The following is a 14,404-nucleotide window of genomic DNA, read 5'->3' on the forward strand; positions in this document are numbered from 1 at the left end:
ACTGTCAGCGTTTCAGGCCGAGACCCTTCGACAGGACCTTTTCTCTAGTCTTGCCGAAGGGTTTTGGCCTGAAACGTCGACTATACTCTTTTCCATAGATGCTGCCGAGCCTGTTGAGTTCCTCCAGCACTCTATGTTTGTTACTTGGATTTCCAGCATCTGCAGATTTTCTCTTGTTTGTGAGTGGAGAACTTGAAGAGTCCTCGAAAGTGGGTCTGTAGGTTGTGGAATCATTTTAGTGTTGTGGTGAGTGAAGTTCAGGAGTCTGATGGTTGAGGGGTAATAACTGTTGCTGAAGCTGTATCCTCTGCCCGATGGTAGTGGTGAGAAGAGGCATCTCCTGGGTGGTGAGGATCCTTGATGATGGATGCTGCTCCATGTAAATGTGCTCAATGGCCAATATAAAGAGGATGCAGGGTGACTTGGATAGGTTGGGTGAGTGGGCAAATTCATGGCAGATGCAATTTAATGTGGATAAATGTGAAGTTATCCACTTTGGTGGCAAAAATAGGAAAACAGATTATTATCTGAATGGTGGCCAATTAGGAAAAGGGGAGGTGCAACGAGACCTGGGTGTCATTATACACCAGTCATTGAAAGTGGGCATGCAGGTACAGCAGGTGGTGAAAAAGGCAAATGGTATGCTGGCATTTATAGCGAGAGGATTCGAGTACAGGAGCAGGGAGGTACTACTGCAGTTGTACAAGGCCTTGGTGAGACCACACCTGGAGTATTGTGTGCAGTTTTGGTCCCCTAATCTGAGGAAAGACATCCTTGCCATAGAGGGAGTACAAAGAAGGTTCACCAGATTGATTCCTGGGATGGCAGGACTTTCATATGAAGAAAGACTGGATGAACTGGGCTTGTACTCGTTGGAATTTAGAAGATTGAGGGGGGATCTGATTGAAACGTATAAAATCCTAAAGGGATTGGACAGGCTAGATGCAGGAAGATTGTTCCCGATGTTGGGGAAGTCCAGAACGAGGGGTCACAGTTTGAGGATAAAGGGGAAGCCTTTTAGGACCGAGATTAGGAAAAACTTCTTCACACAGAGAGTGGTGAATCTGTGGAATTCTCTGCCACAGGAAACAGTTGAGGCCAGTTCATTGGCTATATTTAAGAGGGAGTTAGATATGGCCCTTGTGGCTACGGGGATCAGGGGGTATGGAGGGAAGGCTGGGGCGGGGTTCTGAGTTGGATGATCAGCCATGATCATAATAAATGGCGGTGCAGGCTCGAAGGGCCGAATGGCCTACTCCTGCACCTATTTTCTATGTTTCTATGTTTCTACGAGATGGAAGTGTTGAGTTAAGCTGTTTGGTGGACTGCAGAGGAGTGCAAGATGATGGGCAAGATGTGTTGGGGAGGTTTAGAAAGCGTGGAGAGGGAGACTGTGGCAGGTGGATGAGAGAGGGGGGGCAGATAAAGAGAGAGATAAAGAGATTTATTGAGAGGCAGATGGAGCGAGGTAAGGGGAGGGAAGTAGGGAAGTTTCCTTATTCAGTTGAATTGCAGATCACCCTTCCAACTCATTTCTCCTCACCCCAGCTCTCCTCCTGTCCTATGAGCCAGGAGTTCACAACCTTGGCTCTGAACTACAAGGTCGTTGGTCCCCGTAGCGCTTCAGACACCTGATCACAATAATCTATATGATGTTGGTGCCGCAGTAAGAGAGGGTACTTTTTTCGGAGTTGCCATCCATTTTGACTTTGCATAAACTTCAGACCCTCGCTTGTATTCTAAGGTGGAGTGGAAAACTCTATTCCACAGAGAGCAGGGAAGCTCTGACCAGTCTGTAAACTAACACTTATACTCCCAAATAATATCATAGAGCATAGAACACTACCGCTCAACAGGCTCTTCGGCCCACAGTGATGTGCCGACCTTTTAACCTATTCTAAGATCAATACAACCCTTCCCTCCTACGTAGCCCTCCATTTTTCTTTCATCCATGTGAAATGCCCCTTATGTATCTGCAGGGCATTCCATGTACCCACCACCCTCTGACCCTGATACTTTCCTCCAATGACCTTAAAATTATGCCCTCAGATACTATCCATTTCTGTCCTGGGGGGGGGGGGGGTAGTCTCTGGCCATCCGCTCAGTCTATACCTCTTATCCTCTTGTACCCCTCTGTCAAGTCCTCATCGTCCTTCTCTCCAAAAAGAAAAGCCCTAGCTCAGTCAAACCATCTTCATAAGGCATGCAGCATCCTGGTAAATCTCCTCTGCACCCTCTGCCTCCTTAGCAACAGCAGCAGAATAAAAGAATGTCCTCTAGCACAGAGGTGAGGAGGAATTTCTTTAGCCAGGGAATGACAGAGTAAATGCACTATTGTGAAATTCATTGCCTCAGATGACTGTGGGTGCCAAGTCACGGGCTGTACTTAAAGCAGAGGTTGATGAGGGTTTTGATTAGTAAAGGGTGCCAAAGGTTATGGGGAGAAGGCAGGATGAAGCTGGTTGAGAGGCCTTGAATGAATGGTGGAGCAGATTTGATGAGATGAATGGCCTAATTCTGCTCCTATGTCATATGGTCTTAAAGCAGTGTAGAATCTCACTACTGGTGAATTAATTAATTAATTAGTAATTAATTAATTGATGTTAATTCCCCGGATGGCGGGACTGTCATATGTTGAAAGATTGGAGCGACTGGGGTTGTATACACTGGAATTTAGAAGGATGAGAGGGGATCTGATTGAAACATATAAGATTATTAAGGGATTGGACAGGCTAGAGGCAGGAAACATGTTCCCGATGTTGGGGGAGTCCAGAACCAGAGGCCACAGTTTAAGAATAAGGGGTAGACAATTTAGAACGGAGTTGAGGAAAAAAACTTTTTCACACAGAGGGTTGTGGTTCTGTGGAATGCTCTGCCTCAGAAGGCAGTAGAGGCCAATTCTCTGGATTCTTTCAAGAGAGAGCTAGATAGAGCTCTTAAGGATAGCGGAGTGAAGGGATATGGGGAGAAGGCAGGAAAAGGGTACTGATTGTGGATGATCAGCCATGATCACAGTGAATGGTGGTGCTGACTCGAAGGGCTGAATGGCCTACTCCTGCACCTGTTGTCTATTGTCTATTGAAGTCCATGTTGCAGCCTATGAGGTTAGAAGAAAAACTGCCCTAATCTCTGAGTTACCTAGCTGCAGCAGGGAGAGTGGAGTAGAGGACCAATGGATTCCAGTTTCAGTACATTCCTAACCAGCGGTGTCTACCCATGGCTTTGTCCTAGATCCAGAAGACAAGAGTGCATTAGGTCACAGTGCATGTTGGTAGCTCTTAAACACAACAGATTCTGCAGGTGCTAGAAATCAAGAGCAATACACACAAAATTCTGGAGGAACTCAGCATCCATGGAGAGGAATAAACAATTGAAATTTCAGGCTGAGATCCCTCGTTAGGGATGAGTTATCCCAGGAGATACTACATTAACGTGTTTCAAAATAAATTTATTATCAGCATACAAATGTGTTACCAAATACTGCATTGAGATTCATTTTCTTGTAGGCTTTCACTGTAAAAATTACAACAGAATTTTATGAAACTGAGAGTGACGAAGAACTGGTTATGGGAGGCAGAGGAACAGATATTGGACTGCTTCAAGTCGTTGAATAAGCCACAGCACCATGGACTTCATAAAGACATGCTTGTACGAGTGTTTCCCCAGAAAATCATCCAGTCTTCCCAAACCAGAAGCCCAGTATGAAATAAGAGGCTTGTAATCTGCTGAGGGTAGATCAGTTGCATCTAGGACTGTTGCTCCTTTCCATGCCTCTTGGTGCATCAGGTGGCAAGCTTGCCACTTCTTTCGCATTTATCTGTTTTTCACAAGGACGAGTAGCTAGCTTGATTCTCAACCCAGCACTGACGGAAAGCATGCAAGGAGCCGGCTGGATTCGACCTGGGACCAGTCGCCTTGAAGTGCAGTATGGAAGCTACTACACCTTTGGCATTTAGGACTGGTGATCCAGGAACATACAAGAGGTCAAGGTATGACCTACAGAAGGCTAACTAATGTGCAGAGTTGGTATTATATTCAACTCTTTACCATTGGTATATTCTGCAGCAAGTTTTGAGAGCATCAATAGGCTCAGAACATAAGGAATAGGTAAGGTCATCCTCCTGGCCAACGGGATCTCTCTCCATTCCACCATCCCACCCTTCATCCTCCAACTTACTGCACAGACACGGCCAATCCGGCTGTATATGGCTCGGACTTTGCCTTCTGATTCCATGGCCTTCTCCGTGAAGAAGAAGTAAACCTTGTCGTTGTCACGGTCAATGTTGTCCGGGATGAGGTGAGCCGCCACGAACTTGGGATCTGTGATAGAAGGAGAAAGAACAAGAATGCGGAGATGGTGGTGGAGGAGTGAGTCTCTACTTCTCAGAGATGGGGGCTTGTTTCTCTGTGTATTATAGGCATCTCAAAGTCTCAGACAATATGGACAATTTTAACTTTCAACTTGATGTGCTTAACACTTTATGCTGGGGATTGCAGGAGTGGGTGTGGGATGGACAGGCTGAGTTCTGAAGGATCTGTATATGCTGGAGAATGGGTGGGTTCTGGACACCAGCTGGGGTCTGGAGGACTAGATGTGAGCTGCAGGAGTGGCTGTGAGCTGGAGGACTGGTTGTGAGTTGGAGGGCTGGTTGTGAGTTGGAGGACTGGTTGTGAGCTGGAGGAGTGGCTGTGAGCTGGAGGACTGGTTGTGAGCTGCAGGACTGGTTGTGAGTTGGAGGACTGGCTGTGAGCTGGAGGACTGGCTGTGAGCTGGAGGACTGGTTGTGAGTTGGAGGACTGGTTGTGAGCTGGAGGACTGGTTGTGAGCTGGAGGACTGGTTGTGAGTTGGAGGACTGGTTGTGAGCTGGAGGAGTGGCTGTGAGCTGGAGGACTGGTTGTGAGTTGGAGGACTGGTTGTGAGCTGGAGGAGTGGCTGTAAGCTGGAGGACTGGTTGTGAGCTGGAGGACTAGCTGTGAGCTGGAGGAGTGGCTGTGAGCTAGAGGACTGGTTGTGAGTTGGAGGACTGGCTGTGAGCTGGAGGACTGGTTGTGAGCTGGAGGACTGGCTGTGAGTTGGAGGACTGGTTGTGAGCTGGAGGACTGGTTGTGAGTTGGAGGAGTGGCTGTGAGCTGGAGGAGTGGCTGTGAGCTGGAGGACTGGTTGTGAGTTGGAGGATTGGCTATGAGCTGGAGGACTGGCTGTGAGCTGGAGGACTGGTTGTGAGCTGGAGGACTGGTTGTGAGCTGGAGGACTGGCTGTGAGCTGGAGGACTGGTTGTGAGTTGGAGGACTGGCTGTGAGCTGGAGGACTGGTTGTGAGCTGGAGGACTGGTTGTGAGCTGGAGGACTGGTTGTGAGCTGGAGGAGTGGTTGTGAGCTGGAGGAGTGGCTGTGAGCTGGAGGACTGGTTGTGAGTTGGAGGACTGGTTTGAGTTGGAGGACTGGCTGTGAGCAGGAGGAGTGGCCTATATACACATCTGAAGAATGCATCATCAAGTTGACTGCTGATGTACAGTAAGATGCTGGTTACCTTGTAACAGTCGTTGATCGAGCTCAGTTCTCATGGCGGAACGTGTCCCCAGACTGCGGAAGATCACTTGTTCCCTCCCCAGGAAGTCGGCTGCCAGTCCCGAGTACAGCTCACCGTCTGAACATCGGAGGAAAATGAAGACGAGACAGTTAATCTCTGCAGAAACCACCACCCCCCAGCATGTGACTAATCACTTCCATTTAAAATAATATACAGTAATGGGAAATTAGGACAAATTTCTATATTTCATTTGCAATATATAAGAAGGGCATTTGGCCCATTATATTTATGCCAGTTCTCAGAGCCACACCATCAATATAATCTCACCACATCTCACGGAACCTGTGCTCTTGCACATAACATTAACCTCCCCTTGATGCTCATTTGGATAAGGTTTTCAGTTTGACCCCTCTGGGCCCTAAACTCTAGAATTCCTTCACCAATCCATCCTCCGGCTCCATAAATCCAATCCTTCTGACCAGATTTTGGTCATTTGTTCTGCTATCTCTTTAAATGGCTAGTTGTTCTTGGTTGTCTTATCAATACCTATTGGAGGTCTTTGTGAAGCAGGAGGGAGGGGCTGAGTTACTTGTCCTGCTCTCTATTGTTCGTGTATATAAAGCAAAGGATTAAACTCCGTCCCAGTTGAGTCAATATACAATAGCAGTGGCACGGACTGTATAGCTGCTGACTCATACTCCAGAGACCTGGGTTCCACCTGACCTCTGGTGCTGTCCGCGTGGAGTTTGCACACTCTCCCTGTGATCACAACTTCCTTCTAATTGCTCTAGTTTTCTTTCACACACCAAAGATGTGCAATTTAGTGGATTATTAACACAAAATACTCTGCAGATGCTGGGGTCAAAGCAACACTCACAACACGCTGGAGGAACTCAGCAGGTCAGGCAGCATCTGTGAAAACGATCAGTCGACGTTTCGGGCCTGAACCCTTCGTCAGGACTGTAGGGGGAAGGGGCAAAGGCCCTATAAAGAAGGTGGGGGGAGGTTGGGAAGGAGAAAGCTGGTAGGTTCCAGGTGAAAAACCAGAAAGCGGAAAGATAAAGGGGTGGGGGAGGGGAAGCAGGGAGGGGATAGGCAGGAAAGGTGAAGAAGGAATAGGGGAAAACACAATGGGTAGTAGAAGGAGGCAGAACCATGAGGGAGGTGATAGGCAGCTGGGGGAGGGGGCAGAGTGAAACTGGGATGGGGGACGGGAGGGAGAGGGAATTACCGGAAGTTGGAGAATTCAATGTTCATACCAAGGGGCTGGAGACTACCTAGACAGTATATGAGGTGTTGCTCCTCCAACCTGAGTTTAGCCTCATTATGGCAGTAGAGGAGGCCATGTATGGACATAACTGAATGGGAGTAGGAAGCAGAGTTGAAGTGGGTGGCAACTGGGAGATCCAGTCTGTTGTGGCAGACGGAGCAGAGGTGCTCAACAAAGCAGTCCCCCATCTGCATCGGGTCTCACCAATGTAGAGGAGGCCGCAACAGGAGCACCAGATGCAATAGATGACCCCAACAGACTCACAAGTGAAGTGTTGCCTCACCTGGAAGGACTGTTTGGGGCCCTGAATGGTGCCATGATGAGGCTAAACTCAGGTTGGAGGAGCAACACCTCATATATCGTCTAGGTAGTCTCCAGCCCCTTGGTATGAACACTGAATTCTCCAACTTCTGGTAATTCCCTCCCCCTCCCTTCCCCTATCCCAGTTTCACTCTGCTCCCTCCCCCAGCTGCCTATCATCTCCCTCATGGGTCCGCCTCCCTACAGAGAGCAGTGGGAATTGTACCCCAGTCACTGGAACTGTAAAGCATTGTGCTCACCACTAGGCTACCATGCCATCCCTATGATATCCTATTGTATTCTTTATTTTAAATGTTGTAAATGCCTGCAAGAAAATGAATTCCATATATCGTATATAGTGACATACTGTTTATGTAACATAGAAAATAGAAAACCTACAGCATAGTACAGGCCCTTCGGCCCACAAAGCTGTGCCGAACATGTCCTTACCTTAGAAGTTACCTAGGGTTACCCATAGCCCTCTATTTTTCTAAGCTCCATGTACCTAATCAGAAGTCCCTTAAAAGACCCTATCGTATCTACCTCCACCAGCGTTGCTAGCAGCCCATTCCACGCACTCACCACCCTCTGCGTAAAAAAACTTGCCCCTGACATCTCCTCTGTACCTACTTCTGATAACAAATTAACTTTGACTTTAAATGCTGCTGACAAGCTGATTATACCGTTTTTTACTTTTTTTGCAACTGAGTTGAGTACAATGATCTGACTTTTAGGAGTAACCAATAAACTAGGTGAAAAGCATATTTTTTTTTCCAAAAGCTGCGGTAAACCTTTTAACACCTTCCCAGTGCAGGGGTTTGGAAGAGTGATTTATAGAGAGAATTAAACACTCTGGATTATGAACCAGGAAGAGACACAGAGAGAGAGAAGCACCACACAGCAACATAGCGGAATTCAGGATTACACATGGTGCAGGGAATCCAGGCAAGTCTGGGTCTCTGAGAGACTTGAAACAAGAAATTTTGACAGCAGGGCTGCTCTTAAAGTTCAAGTCTTGCTACCGAGGCAGCTTCAGTGAGGGATTTGCATCATCAAGAGGAAGGAACTGCATGTGTTTCCATAGCAACCTTCACTGACCTCACATCATCCAAAGCCCCCTGCAACCAAAGGTGTAATGTTTGCAGTGTTGTAATTGAGAAAACATGGCTGTTAATCTATATGTTTCCACAGACAACTCTGAGGTAAAGAGAAATTGATTGGAGTATACAGATTGTCCAAAACACTGGAGATAATTTCCTCTGTTTGCCTTCAATGTAATGCTACAAGATCTTTTACATTTATCTAAAATGGCAGATGGGACCTTGGTTTAATACCTGTTTCAAAAAGCATCTGTGTTTCTACTCCCCTAAGAGCATCAGGTTAAAGGTACTGCTAAAGTGTACGGAGATACTTGTCATAAAGAAAGTGCAACAAAAGTTCACCAGTCTAGTTCCAGGGGCGGTGGTCTGATGTGAAAAAGACTGGGTCGACATTGCCCAGAGTCATAGTGCCAGAGATTTACACAGACCAGAAACAGGCCCTTCGGTCTAAGTCCACAATGACCGTCAACCATTTCTACCCCATTTCTGCACTAAAATCACTTTATTCCCCCCACACTCCCAGTGGGGTGGCATGGTAGCGTAGTGTTAAGCACAACACTTTACAGTACAGGCAAACCAGGTTCAATTCCTGCTGCTGCCTGCAAGGAGTTTCCCCGTGACCGCATGGGTTTTCTGCGAGTGCTCCGGTTTCCTCCCACTGTCCAAAGACAATGGTTGGTTGATTAATTGGTCATTGTAAGTTATCCCATGATTAGGCTAGGATTAAATCGGGGGGGGGGGGAGTTGCTGTGTGGCGTGGCTTGAAGGACCTGTAGGACCTATACTTTGTTGTACCTCAATAAATAATAAAATAAAGACATAAACAACTTGGGAGTATTGTGTACATTTCTGGATGCCTCATAATAGGAAGGATGAGGAAGCTTTAGAGAGTGTGCAGAGGAGATTTTCCAGATGCTGCCTGGAACAGCGAGCATACCTGATAAGGAAAGGTTGAGCAAGCTGAGGCTTTTCTCTCTGGAGCAAAGGAAGATGAGAGGTGACTTGATAGAGGTGTACAAGATGATAAGAGACATGGATTGAGTGGATAGCCAGAGACCTTTTCCCAGGGCGAAAGTGGCTGATAATTTTAAGGTGATTGGAGGAAAGGTGTCAGAGGAAATATTTTTCACACAGAACGTGGTGAGTGCGCGGAAAGCCCTGCAGGGAGTGGTGCTGGTGGCAGATGCATTGGGGAAATTTAAGAAACTCTTAGACAGACACATAAATGACAAAAGAATGGAAGTCAGTGTTGGAGGAAAGGATTTGATTGATCTTGGTACCTCACTGTGGGCTGAGGAGCCTGTATTGTGCTATAGTGTTCTATGTTCTATATTCTAACTCCTCCGAGATTCTCTCACTCACCTACACACCAGTTGCAATTTACTGTTGCAGACTAACCTCCTAACCTGCACCCCCCTGGAATACAGGCAGAAACCAGAGCACCCATTTCACCCAAAGTCCCAGTTCAGCAACATCTACATATGTTCAGACACTTCTGCACCTAGCGTCGCTTTCTGTACATAAAATCAGTCTACACTACTAACACCATTCCCCTGCCAAAGCATGCAATGTCTGAGCAGTGCACTGGCAACGAGATATTCTGTAGCAATTGACCAACCATTCTTCGACAACACTTCCTAAACCCATGATTGTAGTCATCGAGTCATATAGCATAGAAACAGGTCCAACTGATTCCCGCTAACCAAAAGGCCCATTTACGCTCGTCCTATTGGTCCGCTTTTGGCCCATATGTCTTTTAAATGTTTTCAATGTACCTGCCTCGACCACCTTCCTCTTGCTCCTCATTCCATACAAGAATTACCCTCTGGATGAAAGGAGCCCAGAAGAATGAGAGCGGTCTCATTAATACATACAAAATTCTGACAAGGTTGTCCCAACTGGATGCAAGGTGGCTGCTCGACATAAGAAATAGGGACAGGAATTGGCAGTCTGACCTGTTGAGCCCACTCCACCATTCAGTAAGATCATGGCTAATCCGGCCATGGACTCAACTCCATCTTTTTTCCCCCCCATAACCCTTAATTTCCCTGCAATGCAAATAACTATCTAACTGTCTTAAATATATTTAATGAGGTAGCCTCAACTGCTCCCTGGACAGAGAATACCACAGGTTCGCTGCTCTCTGGGAAAAGCTGTCTCTCCTCATCTCCATCATAAATCTATTCCCACAAATCTTGAGACTCTGTCCCCTAGTTCTAGTTTCGCTTACTAGTGGAAACAACTTTGCTGCCTCTATCTTATCTATCGCTTTCATAATGTTACATGCATCTAGAAGATTCCCTTTTGCTTTTGAAATGTCTCAGCATGAAATAATGGTGGGGCAGATGGTGAACAAAGAATTATGTATTAAGTACAGTTAAACTTGAGATAAATTGTCACTCAGCCCCCTCCCTGTACAGATCGAATATTCCTTGTATCGGATAGTGATCTGCTGTCATGTTCTTTCTGGCTGATCACTGCATATTCAGCATACTTTGTCTGGATATTCATTGGTCAGCAGGTCAATAATTTTATCACTTCTCTAAGTTGGTAGTACAATGTATGGCGACACCTGTGGGCTGCCCCCAGCACATCCTTAGGTTGTTTTGGTTAATAAGCAAATAATGCAATTCACTTTTGTTTTGATGTACATGTGACAAGGCAAATGAATCTGAATCTAAATCTGAAGATCACAATCTCAAGGTATGGAGAGTGATCTTAAAGACTTGGGTGAAGAAAACTGCTTCATTCAGAGGCTGATGAAGCTGTGGAATTCACTGTTGTAGAACACTGTGGAGGACAAGCCACTGAATATACCTAAGAAAAAGGTAGATGAATCTCTAGATGCAAAAAGGCATAGAGAAGAGTGGAAATATGGCATTGAGAGTGCGGGTCAGCTATGATTGTACTGAGTGGTGGACACGACTTGAAGACTCTTCTCACCCCTATCTATTCTGTCGCCATGCAAGACAGGAACCCCTGACTGAAGATGAGAGAAGCAACTAATCCTTTCAAAGAGACAGCTGGAAGTGGAACAAATTGCTGAGGAAGTCCCATCATTGGATTGTTTGATTACTTTGGAACTTTCTACTCACCAATCAAGATGCTTGCGAAAGGTCGATTGGGGTCATATGGACATTTGCCCCGCCCATTTTCCATGCTGTTCCTCTCCATCCTGAAGGCACGCTTGAAAAGGTAAATGCAAAGAATAGAATGAGGTCAGTACCGGTCTGGTCAATAGCAACAAGAAACCAAGCTATATGGTTCATGGTAAATGCTCCTCCAGGATTATTACTCTAAAACTTCCACATTCTTCCTATGAGATGACTAGAACTCAACAAGTGTGGTCTACACTGAATTGCATAAAGCTGAAACATTACCTCATGGCTCTTGAACTCAATTCCCTGACTAATGAAGGCAAACACACCACACCCCCTCAAACAGAACCCCAAACTAACTTCAGCTCTAGATCCATCAGCACTGGCCACTTTCCTTGTATGAACACAGCTCTGTTCATAAAGACTGACACCCATCTTCAGATTGAAGAGCATTTCATTCCATCAATTACTCCTTAACTAGTTCCACAGGCAAAATATTACTCAGTTTGACACATCCTTCCATCTGAAATTAATTGCCCTTCCTTCAAGTCTCACCAATGCCCTTGAATGGAATGTCCTACAGGAGCCTTAGGACCCAGACCACCAGCTTCAGGGACAGTTCTTACCCCTCAAGCATCAGGTTCTTGAAACAAAAGGGATAACTTCACTCAACTTCACTTACCCCAACGATGAACTGTTCCCATAAACAATAGACTTGCTTTCAAGGACTCTTCATCTCATGTTCTTGATATTTAGTGCTTATTTATTTATTATTTCTTTTTTTCTTTCCTCCTTTTCCTATTTGCACAATTTGTTGCCTTATGCACACTGGTTGTTCTCCCTGTTGGTGTTATTCTATTAAGGTTATTGGACTTATTGAGTATGCCTGCAAGAAAATGAATCTCAGGATTGTGTATGGTTATATATATGTGTGTGTGTGTACTTTGATAATAAACTTATTTTGAATTTTGAACAAAGTCAAGAGCCATATGCGGAATTTAGTCACCACTGTGAAGCTCTGTAAAGAGGAAGGAAGACCTGTCTACTCATGTAAACTTCAGGCAAATATTCACCAAGTATGCTATTATCTGCACTCATATGAACTGAGAGAGCCCACTTATTCCCAGTTGACTGTTAATACCATTGCTTTTCTCTTCCTCACAGATGTCAGTGTCAAATATTTCCTGTCCAAAAAGAGTGTAAAACTGTACATCAGAATTGAATATATTCTCCACAAAGTACTCTCAAGACACAAGGTTCAAAGGAGGCTTTACAAGGTAAATGTAGCAAGGATATTTCCCCTAAGAGGGCAATCTAGAACCGGTCTCGGTACAATGGACACCCATTTAGGAAAGGGATTAGGAGGAATTTCTTCCTCTCGATGGTCATGACTCTGTACAATTATTTGTCCCACAAAGCCACTGATGCTGGGTCAATGAATTTGTGCAAAGCTGTGACTCACAGATTTTTGAGGTTAGAGGAGAATCTCGAGTTACGCGGATGAGACAGGAAAATCTGAAGGCGAACTATTACGTTACTGAATGGGGAAGAGGTCTCCTGGTTACAGTGGGACTTTGATATAATGTTATGGTGAGAAGGCAGGGGAGTGGGACTAAATGGGAGAATGGATCAGCTCATGATAAAATGGCGGAGCAGACTCGATGGGCCGAATGGCCGACTTCTGCTCCTTTGTCTTATGGTCTAATGCAGATGTGGGCTGAGAAGAGGCAGATGGAGTTCAGTCCAGAAGAGTTTGGAAGGTCGAATTGAAGGCAGAATACAGCAGAGTATAGAGTTAGTGGCAGGATTCGTAGTAGGGTGGAGAAACAGAGGGATCTTAGAGTTCACGCCCAAAGTTGCAGTGCATGTTAAGAAGGCATATGTTATGTTGGCCTTTATTAGTCAGGGGAATTGAGTTCAAGAGCCTTGAGATAATATTGCACCTCTATAAGACTCTGCCTAGACCATACTTGGAAAATTGTGTTCATCTCTGGTCGCCTTATTAGAGAAGGATGTGGAAGCTTTAGTGAGGGTGCAAAGGAAATTTACCAGGACGATGCCTCGATTAGAGAGCACGTCTATAAGAATAGTTTCAGTGAGCTAGAGCTTTTCTCTTTCGACAGAAGAATGATAAGAGGTGACGACAGAGGTGTACACGATGAGACACAAATCGAGTGGACTGCCAGAATCGATAACTGACACAAATCGTTTGGACAGCCGGAAACATTTTTCTAGGGTGGAAATGGCTTTTACAAAGGGGCATAAGTTTAAGGTTTTGGGATGAAAGTATAAGGAGATGTTAGAAATAATATTTTTTTTACACGTAGTGGTGAGTTTGTGGAATGTGCTGCCCTGAGTAGTGGTAGAGGCAGATACATTAGGGACATTTAAAAAACTCATAGATAGACAAAGGGACTACTGAAAAATGGAGGGCTTTGCAGAAGGGAAGTGTTAGATTGATCTTAGAGCAGGGTAAAAGGCCAGCATAACATCATATAAAACAACAGCAGTGTTCTATGTTCTATAACAGCAATCCTCTCCCACCACAGATGCTGTTCAACCAACTGGGTTCCTCCATTTTGAATGCTGCTCCAGGTTCCAACATTTACAATATCCTGTGTCTACATTAACCAAGGTCCTGATCTATACTAGCATCCATGCGCCCATCCCAGCACGGGCAGCACAGTAGTGTAGCAGTTAGTGCAATCGCTTTACAACACCAGCCACCATCGTCTGGGATTCAATTCCCACCACTGCTAGTAAAGAGTTTGTGTGTCTCCACATGACCATATCAATTTCCTCAAGGTGCTCCAGTTTCCTTCCACATTCCAAAGACGTGCATTGAGGGTTACGGTTAGTAAGTTCTAGATGTACTATGTATGTGCTCGAAGCACGTAGGCTCCCCCAGCACAATCCTCGCTGGTCTGATTTGATGCAAACGATGCCTTTCATGGTATGTTTTGATGGATGTGTGGCAAATAAAGCTAATCTTATCTGTATCTTTGATTCTCAGCTCAAAACTATCTATCCGTCTTATCTTTGAACTTACTTACTGACCGAGAAGCAGAAGGTGTCCACGGACCTGTATCTGTACGTGAAGAAGCT

The 14,404-nt window shown here is 45.5% G+C and overlaps 1 protein-coding gene across 2 annotated transcripts in view; it reads right to left on the bottom strand.

The window, feature by feature from the left end:
- LOC134356939 (semaphorin-3G-like) overlaps window positions 1–14,404 on the bottom strand; it is a 224,896-nt gene that overhangs the window by 43,902 nt on the left and 166,590 nt on the right. For both annotated transcript variants that reach the window (XM_063068205.1, XM_063068204.1), the window contains exons 5-7: window positions 11,297–11,387; window positions 5,532–5,648; window positions 4,178–4,320 (exon numbers count right to left, since the gene is read on the bottom strand). In XM_063068205.1, the coding sequence (XP_062924275.1) occupies window positions 4,178–4,320; window positions 5,532–5,648; window positions 11,297–11,387 (351 nt within the window). The remainder of the gene's footprint in view (window positions 1–4,177; window positions 4,321–5,531; window positions 5,649–11,296; window positions 11,388–14,404) is intronic.

This window comes from Mobula hypostoma, chromosome 15 (genome assembly GCF_963921235.1).
Source record: "Mobula hypostoma chromosome 15, sMobHyp1.1, whole genome shotgun sequence".
NCBI classification, from domain to species: Eukaryota; Metazoa; Chordata; class Chondrichthyes; order Myliobatiformes; family Myliobatidae; genus Mobula; species Mobula hypostoma.